This window comes from Aplysia californica, unplaced genomic scaffold (assembly GCF_000002075.1).
Source record: "Aplysia californica isolate F4 #8 unplaced genomic scaffold, AplCal3.0 scaffold00076, whole genome shotgun sequence".
NCBI classification, from domain to species: domain Eukaryota; kingdom Metazoa; phylum Mollusca; class Gastropoda; order Aplysiida; family Aplysiidae; genus Aplysia; species Aplysia californica.
In genome coordinates, this window is record NW_004797346.1 from 1,546,636 (window position 1) to 1,572,666 (window position 26,031).

Genomic DNA, 26,031 nt, shown 5'->3' on the forward strand with positions numbered 1-26,031 from the left:
GATTAATCATGTGATACAGAAAAAAAAGAGCCACAGCACTCGAGGCTAGATCGTTACGACACTGATTCGATATATTATTATCATTTACAAGGTGCAGACTGATCACCGTATACTTTTTACAATTCCAGAGGGGAAATGCTTTCCTTTATTTTTGAAACAATAATTTAGACTCGAATTGATTGTCTCTAAAACTTCAACAACAAAATAGCCCCCCCCCAGAAACACATACCTTTCCAATAAGAATATCCCCAGTGCTGTTTTTCACAAACACATCCAGCTTCATTCCATCATCAAATGGAGGGTATGTACCGGCCGGTTGTGTACTAGATATGGCAGGATCCTAAAAGAAATAAGAGAAATGCAAAGCTGTCTCAAGCACACTGAGGGGGAAAATGAGTAGATAAGCGTGTGTGTTTTTGTTCTAAGTTTCCTTAACACCAGGTTGCCACCAAACTGACGACAACAAAAATGTTTAAAAAAGAATGATTTGTGTTGTCAAACGATGGTTAAATGATAATCATGTGAACTGACGGCAGTAGGCAATAGAGTTAGGCAAACGAAGAAAGTCTTACACAACTCTCCAAACAAATACAGTAAAGAAAAAACACAGGCGAATTCTAGAATTCTTATACAAAACTGAAATACGATAGCATTTACTAATGACACATACCCCTTATTTAGAAGCATCTACAAGTGTTCTTCTTTCACACAGAAAGTCAAACAGTCTTGGAAAACCCAGGAAAAACTGTAAGGTCTCACCGCCATGATAATATATCTCTGGTTATTGTCATGCAGGTCTTTGACAAGGGCTGGAAGTGTACTGTAGCGCACGGGGTCAAGGGTCCAGTCTCGCCTGTCAATCATGTAGTCGACATCAGTCCATTGGACATCCTGGCAATAATTTATTGGAGTCAAGATTAATGCCCTTGTCCAAGAAACAGTTTCAAAATTAGTCAAATTGTAACACAAATTAAAGAACCTCGTTTGATTACAATATTGCACATGAGCTTAAAAATAGATATATACTGAGGAGAAATAAGACACAGAAAGTGTAACTGACAGGGTAACTTCCTGTCATTTAAGTGTAAGCCTACACTAAAAAGATATTCTGATACTCAAAAGAAGGATTACAGATGGATGTTCCAAAAATACCCTTTTAGTATAGGAACATAAAGTACGACAGACAGACATAAAGAACACGAGGAACTAAAAAAAGAAAGACAAGTTAACGGTGCCCTCGCACAAAAACACATTTTCAAAGGGAAAGAAAGCAAACAAAATGCGCCCCTCCACCCAAAACAAAGACAACCTCCCCAAAAAACAACAACAACAACAACAACAACAAACAAACGAAACATGCGCAGAGACGTACATAAGGCATATGAGCATCGCGGTTTCTCTTGATCACTTGTCCCAAAGCCTCAGCACTGTGGTAACCAAAGCGACACAGATGGAAGCCTAGCGACCAGAAAGGAGGGAAGTAAGGTCTACCAATGACATCTGAGTATTGAGAGACCACCGACTCTGGATCCGGGCCCAACACCAGATAGAAGTCCAAGACTCCGCCCATCATGCGGTAAGTGACCGCCCCAGGCCCGTCATGCCCGCCAAATGGTTGTAGTGCTACTTCTGATAACGGAATACAAAGGGAAAAAAGCTCAAACTTCTCTTTAATTATGTCCCTATGGCAATTTTTCTCAAATGTTAGATCAGTCACTCCCACTTCCGGGGACGCTTTTTCTTTGTAATTAAATTTTTTTTTTGCTTTGACATCACACTATTCTTTATCCCCCATTCAATTTTTTAGCAAGCCATCGATTTCTTTCAAGGTTTTTTTCTGTTCTTTTTTAAAGATACCCATTCCGATTCTACAAGTCACTATCAGCATATATTTATGATATATCTGAATCACTGTCATTTCAAAGCCCATAAAAACGATTTTCAAAATCTCCAAGAGGACAAGATAACACCATAATCTAAAAAAAAAACTGGATTGTCATAGAGATCAGAATGCCAACACTAAATTATTCTCAGCTGGGCAGGGCAAAGAACACAAAATAAAGGATTCATTAACACTCTAAGTGCTGAAGTAAATCATGTTGGTCAGTCACAAATCTTCACAATAACTTCTTAGGCGAAATGGGTGACCCCCCCCTCCAACCCCCCCCCCCCCCCAAACCCTGTACAACTTACAAAAGTAATATTTTCCTCCACACTGAAGTCTTGCGATTCAAATTTATACACAATATTTGAAAGTCAAAAGGAATTTGTCTGATATTCATGTTAGATAAATCCACAGAACAGTTTTGCTCTACATAGCGCGTAAAAAAACAGCTCATTTCGCTATGTCCCCATTTTTGTAGCATGACGCCCTAGTTCGCATTAGGTCTACCACTAGAAATCCCAACGATTGCGCCATATTGCTAACTACAGTAGTGTAACTGGCCAACAGAAGTTTGCAGATAGTTTTTATCAAATTTTTGCCTGCTGAGATTATGGTTAAGATTAGTAAAGAGCAGAGAGCTTTTTGTATTTAACATTTCCTCACCACCAGCTTATTTCGTAAGTTTCGCACAAGGTACGGAAATAATGTTAAAGTGCCCTTAAGGCCCTCTTTGATGTCAAGGGTGGAAATGGTCAACCAGTTAGGACCTGTAGGGAATCAGAACAAAAATATTCCCAGTTAAAACAACCACTTCAGGTCATACATACACCGTTCGAACCCATTTAAACGTCACTAGGGTGAAGATTTCGGAAGATGAGCCCCATAAGACGTCTTTCCGTCGACGATGTTTGCAGCCATGACTTTCCTACATCTCAACGGTCTGCCTTCTCAAGGCAGGTCTTTATCTACGACTGCACCATTTTCTCATTTGGGAAGATATCAGAGGATAGCAATATGTTCATGATACCTCGATCGTCTTGAAAAGCGTGAACATTTCCTCTATGACATTTGGTTCCTTGGCAAAGCCCAGCACCTTTCTGATAATATCAACTCCACAAATGCTGTCTATTTCGGTAACCTCAACCCCCCCCCCCTCCCCTGTTGTCTTTAGAAACATCTCCATACAGCAAGATGTACAGTGTGTGTGGCTTTGAGTACTCATGGTTGAGTGGATCCTTGTATTTGACCACCACTGAACATTACGAACGACGCGTTATACGGGGTGCCCACTACGGCTGGATCAGGCCGATCGCCCGACTTGATCGCCTGAAACTGAAAACAAACACGTTTGTTTTTTAGGTGATGGAGTCGAGCGATCGGCCCGATCGGCCGAACCCATTTGTAGTGGCACCCCCTATTAGATTGTGTCGAGTCCAAATGAGGAAATAGACCATTGTTCTCGGAATTCCAGAATAAAAAAAAACAGTTTTTAACTCTGTAGGAGAAAAGTTATATTGTTTAAAGGTTACAGGGATGAAAAGATTATATTTTTTTTTCAAATAAAATGAAAGGAAAATAAAAGAAAAAATCATTTCATGACTTTCAATACAAGATCTTTTGAATTGGTGCTTTTTGCATTTATAGGTGGTTTTTATAAAAACCAATTCTGTTTTCGAAAATAAGTTTCTTCTTTGTGAATTTTATGTCAAACAAATTCCTTTTGACTGAATTATGCCTGTACCAAATTACAAAATTCTAGTACAAATTTTGTTCGAGATAATAAGAAAAAAAGTTGTACAGTTGTTGTTTTTTTATCACCCTGTACCTTTCCCAAGCCCACAAACCATCTTTCGTGTAGCTTCTGCTGGTTCGCCGTCTCAGGCAGAAGACTTGCGTTCCATTCCGGCACGAGGAGGATTGTTGTTGGGTATCTTGGTCTTACTGTATAACATTGTATCTCTCTCTGCCCGGGTTGTCCCTTACAGGCAGAGTTAAAGTCTCCTAAATGATTTAAATCGTGTTGTTGGGGATGCAACATTCCTCCACCGTAAACTTTAACCAGGTAAAATGACAAAGAACATAGACCAAAACAGCAAAGTTTGTCTACATTTTTTGTCTTTTGGCTTCTTCATCTTGTGAGTAGATTGATCTTTTAAAAAAAAAAAATAAAAGATTCAAATTGTTCACCCAGAAAGGTTTCATCAAATACTTTAGCGTCACTCATTCTGCTTACCACTAAATGCACCAATGAAAAACGAAACGATAGGAATCAGTATTATTTGACCATACCCTGCACATATTTAAAATAAAATAGACAATAAGACCATTATGAAAAAAAACTAAAACAAAACTAAAACAAATCAGTACAGATAAATAGACATGATAAGATGCCGACAAAAAGTAACATCAACACACGCAGACGCGTGTTCTGCGTTCTGTGTTATGAAAAACCTTACGTGATAAAAGGAGGAGAGTAGAACCCCCCCCCAAAAAAAATAAAAAAAATAAATAAAAATATAAAAATATAGAAAAATAAATAAAAAAAATAAATAAAAAATAAAATAAAAACCTACAAAGAACAAACAAACAAACAAACAAACAAACAAACAAACAAACAAACAAACTAGCCCACCGTATTTTTTATGCTATATAATATGCAAAAGTTTTTTGTGCCTGCTGACCCTGATGCTAATTGAGCAGTATATCATGCATAACACCATTGATATAGATACTGTATACAGTCCTTCTATTAGTGTTTATTGAAGCTATTTTTGCATACGCAACAACACGACTTAAATAATTTAAGACCTTGCTATCCAGGACCAACACAGGTTGACAGAAATGAAATGTCCCAGCCGACAAACGGATGTTTCTCGATTAGGAACCTCTTCAAACAGGAATAGAACCCACGTCTTCTGCTTGCGACAGCGAAGCACATTATCGGTATACCATAAAAACCACCGTATTACTTGAAACATTGTGTCAATACAAATGTGACAGAGGAGTTGATTTCTGCACATAGCTATATATTGAGGTATATATCCACTATCTTTAGTGTTAGGTCTCCCAATTAGCATATTATATTATAATAAATATACCATTAATTTGACGACGTTGTTTGTGCCCAGTAGGGAATATAACTTAAACCTGAAAACAAAGAACAGTAGAACGACTAAGAGGCTTGACAAATCTAACTGATCACTCTCAATTAAAGGATAAATGAATTAAGATACCCAACCACTTACCTCCTGCGTTGCTGTTAAGCAGAAAGACTCCATGGGCATCAGCCACTCCCTGCCCAGAGCTGGGTTCCAAGTTCAAATAAAAAGGATGAGTCCCATAGCCATTTGTGTCAATCTGGGAGGGCCAATCAAACGTTTGAGCAGATAAAGCAAGGTGCCTCAAAAAGTAAAATCTTGTCCCAACGTTTGCCACTTAAACCATATTATATTAATATTGAATTCCAATGCAAATTTGGTTCTAAGTAGTGAATGTACTTGGAGGAACCTCACCACTTTGGAAAGCTATTCGAAAAGTGTAACGCAAACTGAAAGTAATTGCTCTTCATCTTCGTTTGCACAATTCCGAAAGAAAAGAAAATTATGGACTCAAATATTTTTAACTTCCCGCATTTTAAAAGAATGGGTTGAAAAAAATAATTGGCCAATATTTATCCTATTATACGTATTGTATAATACATCTTCCCAGCTTTCGATTAACATAGCCAAACCTGCTTCTCAGACTTTCTATGTGAGTTTGTTACACCTTGTGCAATATTACTGGGCCTGCTTTAAGCAGAGGCATCAGACAGTCTAATCTCAATAGCAAGCTACGTACACGAGGGGAACTATCATGGTTCCAGAAAGCAAGTCGTCTCCAAGTCGACAGGTCCTGAAGAAAATTACTTCGATGTTCTCCAAATCCATAAACATATTTGGAGGAAAATTTTGTCCCGATCTGCAAGAACTGATCGCTGAAGATCAGTGGAGCTGTTGATCTTGTATCAAAGCTGGGGAAAGCAATGAGACACCCCACATTGTATTTTCACATACTCAGAACTGCTGTCTTTGGGTTAATTGCACCAAAACCATAATATTTCTGTGTTCTATTCAATACAATATTTTGAAGATCACAATATGTTTTATCTATTAGAAGCCTAATTCTTGCTTCTTACATACACCAATCGAAGGTGTTTTCAACTTATGGCAAGACCCCAGAACCTTTGAGGAAAATTACAGTAACTTTAGAATAAACAACGTGGTGGAGGTAAACTTTCACAAATTTTCTCTGCAAATTAAGACGTGTGCCAAATTAAAAATCAAGCCATTCTAGAATGTGCAAGCACTATCATAGGAACATAGGAACGTTTTCACGGGCAGCTATTTGTACCCACGCAAGAGCGTAAGTTAGTGTATAGTTATGTTGGCTTTCTAAAAAGTATATCACTCACACTGGAGTTCCCGTGGAAGTGCGAGTCACAAGAATGTTGAAGGGTTGTGGAAAAACTTTGACGTCGTACAGCTTGGTTCCTGGGGTAGATCCGCTCGGAACATCCAGGGGGACTTCATAGCGTTGTACTACCGGATCGTAGAACTGTTACAGAACATTAGAGCCACAGCATGGACATTGTGTTTGATGACCGAGTATTTGTTTTACAGCTCTGTCGATATAATTCGGTGGTGAAAGTGCAAAAAACCCCAAACTATTGAGCGCTCCTACATCAGAGAGCAAGTGATGTACGCATGGCATCCCATCGTCTGGCTAGTTTCAGCTTCTGTTGATTGGATAACCTACTATTAACAGTTTCTTTAAAAAACGATACACCGCGTGTGGGTAGATGTTCATGACTAACATTTCACCAAGAAAAGGTCGCACTTCGCGGGTTTATTTATTATACACCCCCCACCCCACCTAATAAGAAACAAATACATTTCAAACGTTTTTAACAATAAACAGAATATCATACAATTTCCACCACCTACCCAAAGATTTGTTACTATCGTGATATGGTATTTTCTCCCATTTAATCATTGGGAGTTGCATAATAAACAAACGGTTGTCTTTTTCCCAAGCAGGAAGCAAATTAAATTGGAAAGGGCGATTGGACAATGTCCCTAAGGAAAACATAATATACAGCATGCCATTCATGGCACCCTAACACAGATTAAAATAAACAACATTTAAAACGTCGAAATGGTTTTATTTTCTGTAAAGTTTAATTTTTGGCCTCAGGGGAGTTGAAGAAAACAGAGATAGTCCAAATAATATCTGAGCTAGTCTAAACACTTACCAGCGTGCTATAGTGAGTATTGTAAACTCTATCCAACCGAACAAAAAAAGTTTATAAAAGAAAGGGAAAAAAGCTCAAAGAGCACATGTCACCATGAAAACAAAGAAATGCTTGTAGAAACAAAAGAGGAATTTCATCGTAGACCACAGGGCTCGCATTGGCTAAGACAGTTGTATAATATTCTGAACTGAAGTGTTGGTAAACTTGGTTCAGATCCAAAACATAGAAACCTTGGGCTGTCCGAGCGGTTCTCATGGCTCGCTACCCAATTTACCTGGATCTTTCACAGATGGAATATACGCCAGAAGTCCAGCCATCTAATCATAAAAAATATAACTAAAGGGGCTACTGAACGTAATCAAAACCAGTAGATGGACAGAGAGAAACTGAAACCAATCAGTTTTGCTGTACAACCACCTGCCCATAGAAATAGGCCTGTGTTTATTACTCACACGAATTCGAAGCCTCTCTGCTGTCTGGTACTCCACGTGCAGCTTCAACGTCATGGAGTCTTTAGAGAAAAAGGTAGTGGTGTTTCTTTGCAGTGTCGCATCAATTCCCGAGGCCGACTGCTTAATCTGTACAACGTTGTAACCACTATAATTGGAGGAGAAGAAACAGGGGGGCGCTGTCTCTGGCGTGGAGGACGGCTGCCAACAGCAGCCACGCTGACGACATTTTTCCTCAGTGGCTCCATCTTTCTCTGGCCAACAGTCAAAACGATTGTTCTCCTCAACGCTGCACTGTGGAGATCTTGGATGTTTGTTTCCATCTTCTATGAGACTAGAAAGGTACGGATATAGAACTTTGTACACAGGAATACTGACAGCGGCTAAGGCACAAAGGACTAGCAGCACAGTGGTACATCTTTCTGTTTTACGAGAGAGCCGTTCACATCGAGAAGTTTTTGTGGGACGATGAATATTCAAATCTTTCTGACTGATCACCTCTTTGTACTTTATGTGAGGAGAATCTTTTGGACTATGAGAGGAAAATCCCGACATGACGAAGACCGCTCAATTAGTTTGAAGACATAGACTTCTCAGTACCATCTGATCGTTGGCTGCAGTGGTAGAACACCGTTGTATTATCACCATATGAACACTTTTATCTGGTTTAAGCTGTCGTCACCTGTTATCTTAGTTTTTGTGTTTTCAAAGAGCACATAGAGTACTGTTGCCCAAGGTCCGTTCCACTTAAATCACAATAACAAAGAAAAGAAACGTAAGCCCCTGTACATTCAAATACAGTATGTACAGATAACGTGCTTTCACTGCATCGTTGGGTGACGTCGGTAGTCTAGTTTTTAGGCTATCGGACCCGTAATCATGAGTCTAAAGGTTCATGAGTTCGAGTTTCTGTTCGATCTGATGTTGTCTCATTGGGAAAGGGACTTTACACTAATGTTTTCTTTTAGCTTGGTCCTATATTATTAAAGATGGGGCCGCCCCTCCTCTTAATTAACCTTTGAGTAGAGTGTTGGAAGGGCGTTAAATCTATACAATTTCGTACATTTATTTTTTCAGTAACATTGAGATAAAGCAGCTTACTTCGATCAATATTACTGTCACACATAGAGTACATAAAAAAATAATTTCTTAGTAGATAAAATATTATCTTAATTTGACAAAAAGATATTTCCTCTCAGCAATGTATATCTCTTCGAAATCCGTATACACAAAATAAGATGTACTATCACCGTAACTATTAATTGCTGATAACGTATCACACGTGTTTTTTTATAGTCTGTAAAGGCATTTGAGCAGGAGACAGTAGCAGCTTAATCATTTCTGACCTTCAGAATAAATTTATGAGAGTAATAGCCCACTTACCAACATCTCAGCAGATTTCTTTTAAGTCGGTCAGATACATCCTATGACCAAAAAAAAAAAATTCTTTCTTTTCCTCTGTTTTTGCTTGAGTAACCTTAAATCCTTTTTTTTTATCATTCATCTAGCACTACTAAGATTAAAATAGGCAGTCATTGGTTCGTGAGGAGGGCGAGGAAGCATTATTAAAGTACGGTTACTAGAGTTGCTGAGTATTCTTTGAAAGTTGCAGCATGCGTACAAATATAAATTATCAGAAGTCATTTTTATTAAAAGTGTATATAAGAGGAGGGATTACCAACACTGAAAGAAACTTTGCGGTCTTGGGTTTGAAAAAAGTATTATACATAACATAATTGTCCTTATGTCATGGCCTTTTTTCATGTTAGAAAACTCGTTCCTCCCAGATACATAACTGAAGATTACATGATTTTTGTGTACTCGTAAAAGGGTTACACATTACATGTTTGTGCTAAACTATTTAAAAAAAGATTACCGTCCGGTGGAAAATGCTTTGTCCATGTCCATGAGTAGACATGACACCCTATTTAGTCTAGACAAGCGTGGATGGATGTCTCTCTCAACTCGACAAATTAGTATACGGCAGTTTCATTGGGTTAGTCCCGACTGTTGATACCATTTTTGAGCTTGAAAAATAATTTCCTAGCCCCCAGCAGAAGGAACAGTGTCATTGTGGTTTCCTTCAGCCGAATGAATTGTAATGCGTACATGACTTGCCTTGTTTGAAGATCTATAGGAACCCCCCCCCCCCTTTCTCTCTCTCTCTCTCTCTCTCTCTCTCTCTCTCTCTCTCTCTCTCTCTCTCTCTCTCTCTCTCTCTTTCTCTCTCTCTTTCTCTCTCTCTATCTCTCTCTGTATATATATTTATGCATATCTGTCTATCTATCCATCTATCTATCCATCTATCTATCTATCTATCTATCTATCTATCTATCTATCTATCTATCTATCTATCTATCTATCTATCTATCTATCTATCTATCTATCTATCTATCTATCTATCTATCTATCTATCTATCTATCTCTATCCCCAACCCCCTCCCCCCTCTCCTTTCTCTCTCTCTTCTCTCTCTCTCTCTCTCTCTCTCTCTCTCTCTCTCTCTCTCTCTCTCTCTCTCTGATTTGATATTGTGTATGTTTGTCATAGACCTTTCCAAATAGACTACCGGTAAGCCATGTTCTATGTGTAATAAGCAGGTCCTAGCTGCTTTATCAACATTATTACTTCACCAAGCAACAGGATGCCGCTATTCTCAAATACCATAGCTTAAAATTTCCACCACAAAAACAATCTTCAAAGGATACTATCCTAATTAGCTTTACAGACAATAGTGCAATTAAAGGATTAAACTCAATCGACAATTATTTGACATTTTGCATAAAAATAATGCCATATCAGTATTGTTCTAGCAACGTTTTCATTATTGTTTCAGCTGCAGTCGTACAATTTGCGCTCTTGTTAAAGCGAGAGGATTCAGCTAGAAAGATGAAAGGGGGATACGTATACTGTGGAGTGATCTACTTTTTCCAGCTTTAGTTCCTTATTCTGTAAAATTGATCAGCGGTGGTAGATTTCCTAAAAGGGTCGTCAACTTCCAGACTCATTTTATTGCTGTAGATTGTAGACACGTTATAACCCTCTGCTCTTCGTCTTCCCCCGTGAAATCTCCAAAAGGCCTGTTTAAAACCAGCAGCATGAACAACGAACACAGCAATACATTATAATGATTGTTATAATGTATATATCATCCTCTTTCCTGCTCTAACTTTTTGTTTGTTTCTTTGGGGGTTTTTTGTTGATGTTTTTTTTTTTTTTTGGGGGGGGGGGGGATCACTGGGATAAAAACCCAATACTCTGAGGCATGTTTGCTTCGCTGTCACATTTTAAAATAATATTTGATATCATGTTGTCTTTAAACTCTTAAAAATTATTATTCAGCTATTTCAAACAGATTATATAAAACACTGTTAGGATTGGTATTATAACAGTGAGCACGCCTTACTTGTATTTTATTTTTAAGGTAATAAATTGGTGTTTTTGAGTGGTAGAGTTTATGGCGTCTCGTGCAACCGAAAGACTAAAACACGTCTGCAGGCCTATGTCTTTGCCGTAGCGAATAGTCAGTCAATTTACAAGATAATCGAACAGGCTCTTCTAGAGCCGCAACCTACTTAATCGTCAATGTTAATACCAATGTCTATATGTTGCCTTGATTTGGCTTGTAGTTTTTTGTACAACAAAATGTTAGAAGCCTATAAAGGCGTCCAGACAACCACTGGTGTTGGAGACCTGAACGAACAAGGGGTAGCCTACTAAAACCTCCAGCAGGGAGTGCAACTCTATTACTGATTTTAAAAAACTTCTTCACTTACTGCAGTACAATATTTTAGGCACAAGTCAACTTAAGCCCTTCTTCTTATACGAGTGTAATAAATTGAATTTCTGGTGTACAGACTAATGGTGGCATCTTGTCTCTGTCTTAACTGAGTCATGTTCCAGCTCCTTTTTGCGCCAGTCTTTTTCTTAAGTAAGTATTTTGCACTACCATCAACACAACTTAGATTATGCAGGAAGTGATCTTCGAAGATGCCAATCAGGGTCAAACACGCTAAGAGGATTATAACATTCAAGGAGAAAGACCGAGATACTCGACAAAATCAAACTCGGGTCCTCTGTGTACGACAGCAAAACTGCTGTTTGTTTGTTTGTTCGTTTGTCTTGGGATTTTTTTGTTTGGGAGTATTTTAGGGAGTGTAACTTTAAATTAAAAAGTAAAAAAGGTCTCGGTGTTTTTGAAGGTGGCCTTGAAGTGTAGTTTTGTGTTGGTTTGGTGGAGTAAAGTATAATAAGGTTTCTTGTTGTTGTGATATCTGTTAATTTAAAAAAAACCACTTCTCGTATTTGAGAACATAGTCATGCAAACTCTCACAGCGTAACATAATTAGATCAACTCAAACACAGCTAATAATATAGATGTATATAACGTCTTTATTGATCAAGCGTATGTACAATAATTATAATGGCACCTTACTATTTTTTCAGCATCTCCAAATGATTTTTCTTTATACGAGAGTTGTCATGCCTATCAGTGCCTCACATGTTATAAACAATAATATAGTACTCCTGTCTATGTATATGAATTTCTTAGTACAAAAGAAAAGAAAAAGGAAAAAAGACGAAGTAAATAACATGAATTATAGTGTCTCCAGGCTACACACAGAACGGTCAAGTCATAAAGGGAGGGGTGGGGGCAGTTGGGCCTTTGGTGGAGAGTGAGGACGAAGGACGGAAAAAGGCATGGTTCACCAACCACAGTCAATAAAATACACGTGCATTGGTAAACACACAAATATGTATGTTGAGTAGAGTACTAGATGTGCTTGACGGGGCAAAGGTCTTTATAAAAAGGGGCTATATTACTTGCTTGGGTGTGACCTTTTTCCAAGTCCTCAAACTTACAAGACCCTCTCAAAAGACCGAGGTAGGGTGGGAATAGGAAAATGAGACAGGTGTATATTACAGTCAGACAGACAGACAAACAGACAGACAGACAGACAGAGAAAGGGAGGGGAGGGGCGTGGAAGGAGGACACAGTTATGCACAAAACTAAGGGCAAAGGGAAAAAGGGCATCAGAAACGTTTTCGGAATATTGTCTTCCTTATTATGCTTTCAGTATTCCATTAAAACAGCCTACGCTTTTGATAGATTTATAAAGAATAATGTACAACAGTATTCTTTCATTATTAACCATCAATCATGTCGTAGTCAAAGTTTCAGTACTGACGTCACCCTAGGTGTCAAAGGCCTGTTCGGACATGCTGCAGAGCATCTCTGTCTCAAGTTCAGTTTTGAAGTGTGTATTTATCTACAACTGCAAGGAATGTCGAATTGTTTTTGAAACGTTTTCTTTCTCCACTTTCATCATAAAATAAGCACGAACCACAAAAACAAGAACAGCACATCGATAATCAACGGATCTGGAATAATGACCAGTTCATTGGCCTGTTCACCAGACTTGACATTTGTTGGCCGCGTTCATGTACGATGTTGAAGGACAGTTGAACACTCTGGCAAAATCCTCAGAATTCTGAAGAGATCCGATTACTCTGCAGATGAAATGAGTTTGTATGAGAACAAACGTGCTGGAAAATGTTGATCGAAATTTCGACGATAAAAGTAAGAATAAAATACGGGGGATCATCTTGCGTTGCCTGATTAACAATAACAATGCTCATTTGAAATGCATTGACGGTTCGCCCCAAGTTGACCTAATTCTTAAATAAATATAATTGAACCACAAATAAAACAGTTAACACTTTCATGTTCCTCTTTTTTATCCATTTCTATTTTCGTTAGCTTCCAATTCCCCCAAACCTTACTTGGTCGTATAATGAATATTGCCTTTGCATAAAATGCACTTTTCAAGAATAATTTTTCATTACTCAAAATTTGCAGATATAAAAGCACTAGTCTCATGAAAAAGAAAGGGCAGCACTAATATTATACTTTACATTGCTCTTACCTGTACTGGCCCGGGCTGTGCACGCCACTGCGAATGGAACTGATAAGAGCGTCGTTTCTGTACATGTTACACCAGGTCTGTAGGAGCAAGTCAGAAAAGGCTTCACATTATTCACATCTAATCCTAAGTATGGATATTGTTAGAATTTCAACAGAATGGAGTCTGTACGTCATACTGACAGTGTACGTGCGTCAACTGAGGAAAGCAAGTTTATCATAATGGTCATGTCTGTGAGTAACACTGGCCATGTCAGGATGTAACCTTGAATAGTGCTGTGTTTTTTATGACAGTGTTTGTGTGTCATCTTGAAACATTTAATGTGACATTGTGTTAGTGTATAATAATGATAGTTTTCGATTCTCATATGAGCAGTGCTGGTATGTCATCTGAGAATATATATATATATATATATATATATATATATATATATATATATATATATATATATATGTGAGGCAGCGTGGTGAAATCAGGCGCTCGTCAAAGAAATCAAAGTGAGAACAACGCATTTTCCTGCAGGATTGTGAATTTTTTTTATCGAATTTTATTTTTTGGATCAACACATTTCAGGCCCATTAAAGAACACCTTTCTGTGTAAGTTTTTACTGACAAACGTTGATAAAAAGCGCAAAAAGTGTAAATACTCGGTCTACACGGATTCTCAAGCTAAGGAAATGACTTATCTTTGGTGGCTATTTCCTCAGTATTTTTATCAGGTGACCCACATTTCTTTCATTCGCAAATATCTCGACTTGTATTCAAGATATCATCATCATCATCAATGCCTTTCACCCCTAGCAGGGTATAGGCCACATACAAGCTCCTTCCATTTATCTCTGTCCTGAGCCATCCTTCCAAGCTCGTTCCAAGTGAGCTTCATTTCTCTCATGTCCCTTTCCACGCATCTCCTCCATGTTTCCCGTGGCCTACCCCTGCCTCGTGCTCCTTGTGGGTTCCACTGCAGTGACTGTCTTGTGATGTTTCCGCTGGGCTTTCTTAAGGTGTGTCCCATCCATCGCCACTTTCCTAGTCCTATTTCCTGAATAAATAAAAAGCTCCCCCTCTTTCATTCGCCTCTGTCCAGACTGGTTCAAGTGGGTCTCGCTGATTCCCAGTATGTGTAGTTGGTATCGGTGCATTTCTTGGAGAACTTGTGCAGTTTTTCCAGCCTCATAAAGGGTCCTAACGTTCCACGAGCCGATCCGAAGAGACGTGGACTTGGATGATGGTGGAGACTTCTGCCGGCAGCTTCCTTTCGGCTTTCACCGCCTTGCATCATAAACTCTCCATTTGGAGAAGATCCACGATTAGCCAAAGAAGAGATAATGGTTTTTGCTTGTATGTGTTTCTGTAACAGGTTCTTTTTACGAGAGAAGTTGTTAGCCTCATGACTCAAACCCGACCTGAAGGCAGGATGACTCTGTTTCAGGAGTCACTACCTGGTTCGCCATTTAGTCGCCTTGTACGACACGCTAGCACCACGTCAGTCCTATTCTTCTCAATGCCGAGACTGCACGGCTAGTATTCAAGATAAAAGGATATTTTTTTCATACAAAGCAAGACAAATGAACAAGCTTTAAAAGAAGATACCAATAGCTCTACACGCTCAAACATTGACGAGAGCCTGATTACACCGCGTCGTGACACACATACACACACACACACACACACACACATATACATATACACACACATATATATATATATATATATATATATATATATATATATATATATATATATATATATATATATATATATATATATATATATATATGATTTTTAACCTCCTACCTCATATTAAAGGCAATATCTTGATTAATACTTAATTTTCTGATAAGATAATAAATTCATGTTACAGCAAGGGAAACACGTGGGATGCAAAGTTAAGAATGTTTTTAATCTTCAGTTTTGAACTTATAGTTGTCAGGGGTCAAAATGAAAAGTGACAGCTTTCATGAACGTGTGATGATATCTGGCGTTGTCACATCTTCACATCGTCGACGAATTGACGGGAAGAATCGAGGTATTGTCTATTGTGGGCTAATATTCCACTCTTCAATTAAGGCTTGTTCTAACTGAGCAAGTGGTACGGGGCTGGCGGGTGTTGCACAAATGTCACGATCTAAAATGTCCCGCAAGGGCTCAATTGGATTGAAATTTCGTGAATGACCTGGTCATGGGTGCAGGAGAGGAATGTTGCTAGTTTTCATAAATGGATTTGTCACAGCAGCCTTATGTGCAGGTGCCTTATTGTGCTTGAACACTTGTCCATTGATTTAGAAAGAAAAGTACATTGGGCTCGAGAACTAGGTTGATTTCTCCTTGGGCATCACACGCGACGCTGTGTCCAGTGAAGTCTGTGCTGGATGCGAAGGGGCTGCAGTTTTACGCGACAAACTAGACCCCTAGCACAAAGGTTCCTATGTTTTAAACGAAGGAGAACAGTCATGACAAAGATCGGACTGTAATTTTAAAGTTTTTTTCGACTAATCCTGCGCCTTTGTTTACCGGTTCAAATTGATTTCTCAAGCGTTACGGTAGGATGAATGAGTCCACCCTCGGTTTTGTCTTTCTGCGTTCTACTTGCTTGGGTCTGTCCTCTTTGGAGCCTATCGTTGCAATGTGATTCCGTGTAGAATACACAGTGTGTATGTTCATGTTGATCCTTTTCGCGACTAATCATAGCGGTGTACCCACCTGAAGCATTTCAATGATGTGATTTTGTCCTTATTCTTTCAGCGGAAGCATGGTGAATCGAAAAAGAGAAGCCACTTTCTTTTGTGGTAAAAAGACTTGGAAGGAATCCAACTTTGCGTGTGCAGTTTTTGTTTTCAAAGTTACCAACACATTTTCAAAGTATGTGACATAATATCAAAACGCCGTGAATGACATCGTCAAACAAAATGATAGACCAGTGCACCCTAGTGAGTACAATAAATTATTCACGAACGACTTTAAGTTTACGTAACATGTATACAATTTCAAAGTAAATGGATGTTTAATTTTTGAGCTACACACTTTTAAAATGTGTGAAGTTAAAAATGTTAATGACTATAAATAATATATATACAATAATATATATATATATAATCATGCGTTGAAACAATAATATTATAGTACTAACCTGCCCAAAACTGATGAAAAAGAGTTGATCGTTCGTGTACTGAAGTCCTGGCAAGGTAGGCTCTTCTTTTCCTTGTGCTTTGACCCAGTTTTTGTACGCCTGAATTTATAAGCACAAATTTCAGTTAACCTGTAATTAGATTCCTTTTCGAAGACTGATCACTTGATGTTTTCGCTTTGAGCACATAGTTTTCGGAGTAAAGAATTTTACATATATTTTTTTAATACAGTATTTAAAAAGAGGAAACTCAAACCACAATGTAGCTTCGATCAAAAAAAAGAAAAGTGAACTTCAATCAAACTATTCGGAAAGCAAAATATGTTTCTGAAAATAACGAAAAGACACTCAGATCATGAAATACAGGCAAAGCGAACTATCAAACAATATTTATTAAGGCACTTAAACATCGCTAAATGTTTTAGTAAAAGTTTAAGGACACTTGCATTAGGTCAATATAAGTTCCAAATATTAGAGGTGTTACAAGGCAGTAACAAACAAGGAGGAAAGATAAGGACGACAGATGTTTGAGAGGACAGAAGGAGCAAATCACACCGGAGCACCCGCCATTCACCCACGTGATCGCTTTAAGGTCATAGTGACGAGTTTTTCCCAAGGACTTACGTGACTGGCTTTCTTTTTAATAGTTATTATCACATGACATTGCTAGACAGTAGTAACTGTTTAATCACAAATTTATATCTGACATTTTTGTTTGTCTTGAATTACTAAGCCCATCAGGTCAGAAACCAAATGTCCTATCACCTCTTTCAAAATCGTAAGATCATTCGTAGTCGTTATCAATATATTCAAAGAATTGCATAAGAAAAAACTTACCAAGTGAAACTAAAAAAATTTGATTTCAAATTTCTCAAAACTCGGTACTGAGCAGATTGACCGTTGTAATTCTATGGTAGCAAGTAGTGCAACCACGTTCACAGGCCAGTCACCTTCAGGAGCCCCGTCAGTTAATGGAAACCAAACTTATAAGTACGTCTAACCTTTAACTTTAACTTCTTTCAAACTACATGCATTTTGAGTCTACCGCTGTATGACAGCTATAGAAGCTAATTATGACACGGAAATTTAGGTTCGAGTCTTGTTGTTGTCCATTATAACAAGTATTGTCTTTTTGAAATGTTTTTTTCCTGCTTCATCCTGACCTCGGAACTATCGGGAGTAGGGGTGGTTGGGGGGTGTATGCTAGAGTGAATAGAATGGTAAGAGAGGGGGGGGGAGGCGGGAGGAAGTTTCATAGAGATAGCATATATTGAAACCTTAAACCAAAGAGAAAATGTTTACCCTGAAAGACTCTTTGAGACCGCCATTGTCAGCAATATTTTCTCCCTGCGTACGTATTCCATTCAGCTGCAACGAAACAATATAAAAAATGAAATAATGAAATCTTATTTAAACAAAAATTTTGTTAAAAAGCCGGGGTTTCAAATTATATGCCGATAACAAAATCATAAATCATCAAATAATTTGGACATGTCTAATAACAATGATAATTATATGCGATGATCATTATATAAGGAAATTACTTCCGCACAATGTATTTGCTGACATCTGTAGGTATTGCTTAGGTTCTCCGCCGTTGTATGTTGCAGACATGAGTTTGAATCTCGTGTGAGGACTTTATTCCTTCAAGTATCTGTGTAAGCTGTAATGTACCACAGGCAGATTTGCAGAAGCTCGCCTTCGAAATCAAGCCAACTATTTCGATCGGGGTGTGGAACATTTTTCATTAGATCATTTAGTGTATTTTTAAAGTCAGATGAGCCTAGCACTACTAAAAGAAGCTCTCAGGTTCTGCTCAAATATTCATCTTTTCATATCTTCAGGCAAGAAGCAGACAAAGAAACAAACCATATTTGAAAAGGATGTAACTATAGAATTCTGATTTGACCAGAGAGGATTATTGTTTTAGCTTTCCTATCAGATACAAAAGCATCTAGGAAATATATACACGCACGCGCGCGCGCACACACACACACACACACACACACACACACACACACACACGCACACACACACACACACAGACAAAGGTACACACACATATATACACACACACATAAACACGCACACACACTCGCTCATGCATCCACAAAATAGGCACACACACAAAAACACACAGTACATGCATATGTATATGGCCGATCTGTTGTTAGTAACGTACATTGAGCTCCACTTGGTCCATGACATAAGCTCCGTACTGGTCAATGATACATTGCTTCTGGGTGTTAAACTTCTCGATAGCAGAGTTACTCCACCATTGATTCAGGTTTCCGTTCTTGTCATACAGCCTGCCTGTAAGGAAAAAGAAGTTCAAACATAAAGGTTTATTTATGTTGAATTATCCTAGTCGTTTGCTCTTGACAGGCTGTCAGAACCCATATAGTATTATCATTAGAATGGTAGATTGGCGTGGTTATTAGTGTCGACAAATTGTCTAGTTATCTCATGCTCAGTCACTCATAACAGTGCAATTTTGTGGAAGTCAATCGCCCACTAGAAGTTAATTTGGGAATTTTGGCTGGCGGTGGGGATAACCCGGGTACTGAAGGATAATATCATTTAATGGCCCGCTCGGAAATGCATAAAAGTTGGCGGTTCGGCCCCTTTAGCGTGTTAAAAGTGGCAGAAAGGGCGATGACTGTTCAAAGGTTGACAAACTTTAGCGAGTACTATCCTTTGAGAAAAACTCAGCCATTTCACTTGAAATATTTGCAAAGATGCATAGTCTGAACCGGCTGCCGTGGTGTGTAGAGGTTAGACTCTTCGGCGTTACACTTAGGCTAATTTAGTTAGATTTTAGAGAGGGGAACGGGGAGGGGGAGGGGGGGTAAGAGGGTTTTTTGTCGTCTATCTGCAGGGACATTGTATTCATCGCAGTGCGGGGGGATATTGGCTGAAAAGAAGAGCTGAAGAGGAAACTATTTCACTCAGAGGGACTGAAATTACATTGAAATTACTCCCCCTTTAGGGCAAGCAACATACTTCTTTTGCAACCAATGTGAAGAGCCTGGTCAATACAACATTAAGGCCAGAAGAAGTCACTCGTTAAGTTTAAACAGGCGACGTCGTATCCCTTTGGGGACAAATAAGAAACGCGCATAGAAGCCATAAAAATGCTTAACTACGTCCCAGTAAAAGAATTCTTACCTTTATCATCAAAACCGTGAGTGATTTCGTGACCTATGATAACTCCTATAGATCCATAGTTCAGGTATCTGAAAAAGAGGAAATTATAAATGTTTGAACTATTACCATTACGGAATCACATCTAGGTGTAAAGTGAATGCTTATTCATAATAATATGTGTTTATTTATTTTGTTGCTGTTGTGGAGAGCGTTTCACGGCACTGGCAACTACATACGGTCATACGAGCGCGTGCTTCATGTGTGCTTGTGTCTAGGAATAGGGGGAATCACATTACCACGGCAGCAACGCCCTTTTCCCCACAGGAAAACCTGATAATGAATCCAATGTTTTTTTAGGTGGAAGGGGGAGGGGGGATTGTGCTGTTGGTCTGAAGTCCAAATTTGCAATCAACTTCTCATTTCTAAGTGGCACCACAGCCGTAAAAAATTCAGTCTAAACTAAAACCTCCAAAACATCAGTATACTTTTAAAAGGCAGGGAGAGGGGTTGTAGGCGGGAAGCTTTTGGATTTCGTTCTGTTTTGTTACATCTAAGTTAATTTAATTTTGTTTTGTTTATTATTTAACTTTTCGATTTTTGTTCCCTTAAAAAAGCACCCAAAAAAACCCCTTAAAAATCCAACCAAACAACAACAGCTTGCAGCTTGTAAATTCTAACAGCCGGGTACAAATGTAGCCGTTGGTTTAGGCAGGCAGTAACAATATGCAAACAATGCTCTTCCATCTAACATCCAAGTAAAACTGTTCCAATATCAATTCTGAATCAGGGAAAACAAACTCACTTCGGGAAGTCCACATGGAAAACTGGTGACTGCAAGATTCCCGCTGGAAACACTTTTGAAAAAGAAAAAAAAAAGAAAATAAATCATAGCTTCAGTCACAGCTGTGAAATGATTTTGTCTCTTGTCACAGCAAGCAATTATTCCATACACACAAAACACAAGTGATGGTGAAGCCTTTCACAGTAAGTACTTGCAGAGACTTCTAATTTGTATGAAAACCACAGAAAATATAAAATTAGATACGATGAAACAGGAAGGATAAGATAATATAGATCTAGTCTTCAGTCACATTTTGTTGTGATAAACTGAATCAGCATCTGCAGCACGAAATGATTAATATGCTTATTGAAGTTAAGTTGAAATTAATGAAACATGTAAAAAAAAAAATCAATTCACTGAATGCTTACACAATATTATAACATTCTCTCCCCCCCCCTCTCTCCCCCTCTCTCTCTCTCCTTATCTATCTGTCTCTTCCTCTCTCTCTTTCTCTCTCACTCTCTCATCCTCTCTTTCTCTATATTCTTGTTGGTCTGGTCTGTCTTTCTGTCTTTCTGTCTGTCTGTCTCTCTTTCTCTCACTCTTTCTCCCCCCCTCTCTCTCTCTCTCTCTTTCTCTCTCTCTCTCTCTCTCTCTCTCTCTCTCTCTCTCTCTTTCTCTCTCTCTCTCTCTGATGCTTACACCACTTAGTTTCGGACTGTAGCAGAAAAAAAAATAAAAGTAAATTTCCACACCTCTTGCAAAATGTATTTTTAACGACTGGTTGTCCACAGTGACAGCAAACGCTTTATGGCTCTTTGACCCAAAGTTATAGATCATTCTGTAGGAGGGCAATTTTGATCCATTCTCTCAATCATGTGGCTGATAAGTACTCTTTCTAATTAACCAAGGAGATTTACGATATTATACTAATTATGCCTCGCCGTCGTATACATCAAACCTGTACCGTTTGTGTGTTTATACATGAGCCTTAAATGCTGAACTAGAGACTTGCCTTGATTGTTATTATTTACATAAACCACAATGGATGTTTGACAAGCTGGGTTATAGTAATGTTTTATGAAAATGTACTGCTTCCATAAATCGTTTTTAAAAAGACAAAAAAGACAACAGTGAAAGCTCAGAGACAGTTATTGCCTAAACCTCTTTGCTGTAGGACGCCAAAGGCTACAACTAACGTTTCATTTATTGCTGTCGCTGTCTGTACTTGACTGAATTGTGATGTTCTAGATTAGATAACAATATCTCATCACTTTGACACAGAGGCTACTTGAAGTACGAGAATGACAGGGTTGGTTGGGTTGGGGTTGTTTTTTTGTTTTTTTTTTGGGGGGGGGGTTGTTTTATGGGGGGAGTTTTTGGCAAGTGCTCTATGTCGCTCACAACTGCATAAGGTCACTTGATCGCTCGGGACGCATTAGGCCAAAACATTTTCAGTTGGTAGGAAATTTTGACACCCCCCCCCCCCAATGTTGAGTATAAATGTGAAAGAAACAGTTGTAGAGGTTTTTTTTGGATCACCTTGTATATGACTGAACAGTATTAAAAGGGTCGCTTAATCAGTACATCCAACATCGCCAAAAGTGGCATTCCTGCTCTTTATAGTTGTCCATTTCTCTCCCTTCTTCTCTCCACCTTCCTGCTTTTTTAAATGTACAAACAATCGAACCTGTCCAAGATGACCACCCTTTGGTGAGGAACAACTGATCATCTTAGATAATTGGCCTTATTGTACAGTGTCACTATAATACAGAAGGGGTAAAGTGGGAACTCATATTAACAGCTGATTGTCTTGGAGATGTGGACGTTAGAGTAGGTTTAACTGATTCTATTTTAACTTACCTATTTCGTTGCCAGCTTTGTTATAGTAGGCATTAACTGTGGGCGGACTTCTGAACCATCTGGAGAAGCACAATAGCAAGAAGCATATGAGCACCAAGTCTGATGAGAGAGTCTAGTTATTACAACGGTTTGAGGGTTTTGATATACATACGATAACATTTTGTTTTGGAACCACAAATCTCTACGGACTAGAATTTCGGTTAAAAAATGTTACACAGTTCACAACTCATTTTCCTACAAAAAGTTGACTCTAATGGTTAAGTATAAACCTTAGGTTGTATTACCTTGCCTCGATTCTAAACCACCATTGTATCAAACAAACACCCATAGCTATACTTTTTCATTTACCAATTTTCTCGCAATCATCTACTATGACGCTCCACTCCAGAAAAAGTTTGGGAACCAGACTCCCCCCCCCCTCCCCTCTTTTCCACCTTGACCACAAAGAGAAAGACTGGTAAGACCATTCTCCCTCCAGGCTTGACCAAACCAGATGCCTTCATTTAGGTCATGAATACGTCATTACTGAGATCACTCAGAAAAAACCCGTCCCCTCTGTGGCTAATGAACTACATCTAGTAGATCTGACGTTCACTGGTGTTTTATTCACACCACACCCTTACTTGATTTTGTTCATCATTTGAGGCGGTACACTGGCGTTGCATTAGCAGTCAACATTATGACGGAGATTTAAGATATAGATAAGGACATCCAACAACGTAATAAGCAGTTTATCAGACATGAAAGAAACTGGCTCGGAAGCAGTAAAATTGCAATGTGGTTTACCACCATCGACACAATTTTAATTATTCAGGAGGCGAGTTTTGGCCCTGCCCGTCTGGAAAAGCCCGGGCTGAGAGGCATACACCACCCGAGCAAGAACGACCGAGATACTCGATAAGAATTATCTCCTCAAGGAAATCGAACTAGGGTCTTCTGCATGTGTAGCAAGGTTTACTTCACCAGTCAAATGGCCCAAAGAAAAAAAACCTTAGAGACACAGACACAGCTTTATATAGACCCCAGACCCTTTGTTCCCAGAAGCCCTGAATCTCAAGACAATGTGAGAACTGCTCATGGAGTGTTTACACTGAAAGGGAAACAACTGATAATATAATGGACAAGCAACTGGGGTGGATTATGGATTATGTCCCATATCATTACATCTCCCCCTTTTAGTTTCCAAAATGACGTTAAATTAAAATTTGCAAGGGAACAATGTCTTATTCACATGTGGGCTAAAATGTAGTTTTTACTTCTTGTGACGGTTTATACTTTAAATCCACCCTGGCTGAAGCAGTCTTTTAGGCAACTGAAGTGTTGGAAAATAAGGTCCTTCCTGTAAAAGTAACTTGTAATCCACCAGAACAAAAAATAAAGTAAAATAAACCTATAACTGTTGCTAGTCTACACAGCAACTTAAATCAGGTGAGATCAGCCTACACATTCAGGGTGCTTCTCACCTGACAAAGGCCATTTGGAAACACAAATTCCTAACGAACAGTCAACTGTTCTCTATTTTGATTAGAGTGAAAAAGAAAAACAAACGAACACATCAACACAATACTAGCTCAAAGCACAATCTAGCTACACATTGGCTTTGAGAAACAGTCCATGAGTGTCATATCATTCGTCACGGTAACGTGCTGGCTTAACGATGGCTCTGCCGCTTCTGCTGACTTGCGGTGCTGCCACTGCAGTTGTAGATGTTGCCTGCTGAGATTCTGCATTTGTGACATCACTGGCTCCATGGACAAGTGCGATGATGGAGATGGTGGAGGCTGCTCTGGAGGGCCTCCACTGTTACTCCCAGGATTTGGAGGTAGGACTGAATCAGCATGCGTTGAAATCGGAGACTGGTAGACCTCCGGGGACTCCGTCGCTGGAAACTGGATGTACGGCGACCTCAGACTGTCGCCTCCCTCTGGTCGGCGCAGAAGATGGCGCCGATTCCGCCTCAGCACGCCGCCTACTGCCGTCTTTACTAGGTAAGACCTAGGTGCACACTGCTTTACAACCTTGGCTGGCTGCTTCCAACCCTGTTGTCCGTCCAGTTTGATGAAAACCGGATCACCTGGTCTAAGCTCAGACAAGGCCCGAGCTCCGAAGTGTCTGTCATGGTAGGACTTTTGTTTCTGCTTGTAGACTCTTTCCTTTTCACGCAGCAGATGCGTGTTGACTGCGCGAGGCTGTAAGACTGTGGAAAGTGTTGGGAGTGTCGTCTTCATTTTTCTCCCCATCGCTAGCTCTGCTGGGCTAGCCCCCCAGTCCTGGTATTGGCGTAGCTCTGTATGTTAACAATGCCAGAGCGTAGTCTTCTTGCCTTAACATGCGCTTGGACAGTTTGACTCTGCACTCTGCCGCTCCGTTCCCAGATGGAAAGTGTGGGGAACTGGTAATATGCTGGAAACCCCAGTCTTGGGCAAATCGTTGAAATTCGTGTGACGTAAGATTGGTCTGATTGTCACTGACTACTGTCTCTGGGATGCCTTGTCTCGCAAAGATGATTTTCAGTTTTGTGACTAACGTTGAGGCTTTCTGGTTGGGCAAGTACCCAATTTCTGGATAACGTGAATAGTAGTCGGTGACCACAACGAACGACCGACCTTTCAGTTCAAACAGGTCAAGTGCTACCTTTTCGTATTGCCTGCTGGGAAGTGGCGTTGGAAGCAGAGGCTCTTTGGGATGGGATGCTCTCTCTTCCAAGCACTGTCGACAATTTGCCACTCTTTCCTTTATGTCTTTCCCAATCTGTGGGTACCACACTGACTGCGCTGCTCTCTCTCGGCATTTAGCTATTCCCATATGACCGTGGTGAATCTTCTCAAGAACCTATTTTCTCATCTCTAATGGGACGACTATTCTTTTCCCTATCAAAAGTAGCCCGTCTTGCACGCTCAGCTCGCTTCTGATATCGTATAAGTTTCTGGCAGCTAGTTGAACGTTTTCTTTTGTATGCAGGCCATCCATTCAGTGTGTAGCTCATGGCACAGTTCAGTTCGACGTCTTCTTTCGTTGCCTGTTTGAGCTTTTCAAGTGTTGTGTCTCTGACTGGCCACGACGTTTCTAACTCTCTTACGTGTGTGTGCACGTCTCGACGTGATCCTCTGTCTTCGTCTGCTAGTGGTGCTCTGCTGAGAGCGTCAGCCACTAGCATCTTCTTGCCCTCAACGTATCTGGCAGTTGCGTTAAATCTTAGCAATCTAAGTAACAGTCTCTGGCACCGAAGAGGTGTGTCTGATAAATCCTTTGTATTGATCAAAGGTACTAGGGGTTTGTGATCTGTTACAATCTCTACTGCTGGCAGTCTGATGAGATATTTTTCAAAATTTCTCGCTCGCCCATGTGGATGCTAAGCACTCCTTTTCTATTTGTGCATATTGCTTTTCTGGCTTTGACAGTGTTCTGGATGAGAAAGCGATTGGACGATCACCCTCTTCGTGTTTTTGCAGCAGCACAGCTCCCAGGCCATAGCTACTGGCATCAGCACTCACTGTCGTTGGCAGTTCTGGGTCAAAGTATGCCAGCGTCGGTGCTTCTGTTAACAGTCCCTTGACTTTTTTCACT

The 26,031-nt window shown here is 39.5% G+C and overlaps 2 protein-coding genes across 2 annotated transcripts in view; both read right to left on the reverse strand.

The window, feature by feature from the left end:
- Window positions 1-9,773, reverse strand: part of LOC101846415 (sucrase-isomaltase, intestinal) — a 55,682-nt gene extending 45,909 nt beyond the window's left edge. The window contains exons 1-7 of the mRNA XM_035968700.1: window positions 7,628-9,773; window positions 6,336-6,478; window positions 5,723-5,894; window positions 5,131-5,242; window positions 1,373-1,629; window positions 760-891; window positions 230-340 (exon numbers count right to left, since the gene is read on the reverse strand). Coding sequence (XP_035824593.1) covers window positions 230-340; window positions 760-891; window positions 1,373-1,629; window positions 5,131-5,242; window positions 5,723-5,894; window positions 6,336-6,478; window positions 7,628-8,179 — 1,479 coding nt within the window. The 5' untranslated portion in view covers window positions 8,180-9,773. The remainder of the gene's footprint in view (window positions 1-229; window positions 341-759; window positions 892-1,372; window positions 1,630-5,130; window positions 5,243-5,722; window positions 5,895-6,335; window positions 6,479-7,627) is intronic.
- A 3,101-nt stretch (window positions 9,774-12,874) lies between these two features.
- The window catches only part of NEP (neutral endopeptidase), a gene marked incomplete in the record, with an annotated part of 58,342 nt that continues 45,185 nt past the window's right edge, over window positions 12,875-26,031 (reverse strand). The window contains 11 exon segments of the mRNA NM_001204663.1: window positions 12,875-13,133; window positions 13,550-13,626; window positions 16,677-16,746; window positions 16,748-16,764; window positions 16,766-16,775; window positions 17,976-17,994; window positions 17,996-18,041; window positions 18,856-18,986; window positions 19,842-19,909; window positions 20,623-20,674; window positions 22,465-22,523. Coding sequence (NP_001191592.1) covers window positions 13,034-13,133; window positions 13,550-13,626; window positions 16,677-16,746; window positions 16,748-16,764; window positions 16,766-16,775; window positions 17,976-17,994; window positions 17,996-18,041; window positions 18,856-18,986; window positions 19,842-19,909; window positions 20,623-20,674; window positions 22,465-22,523 — 649 coding nt within the window.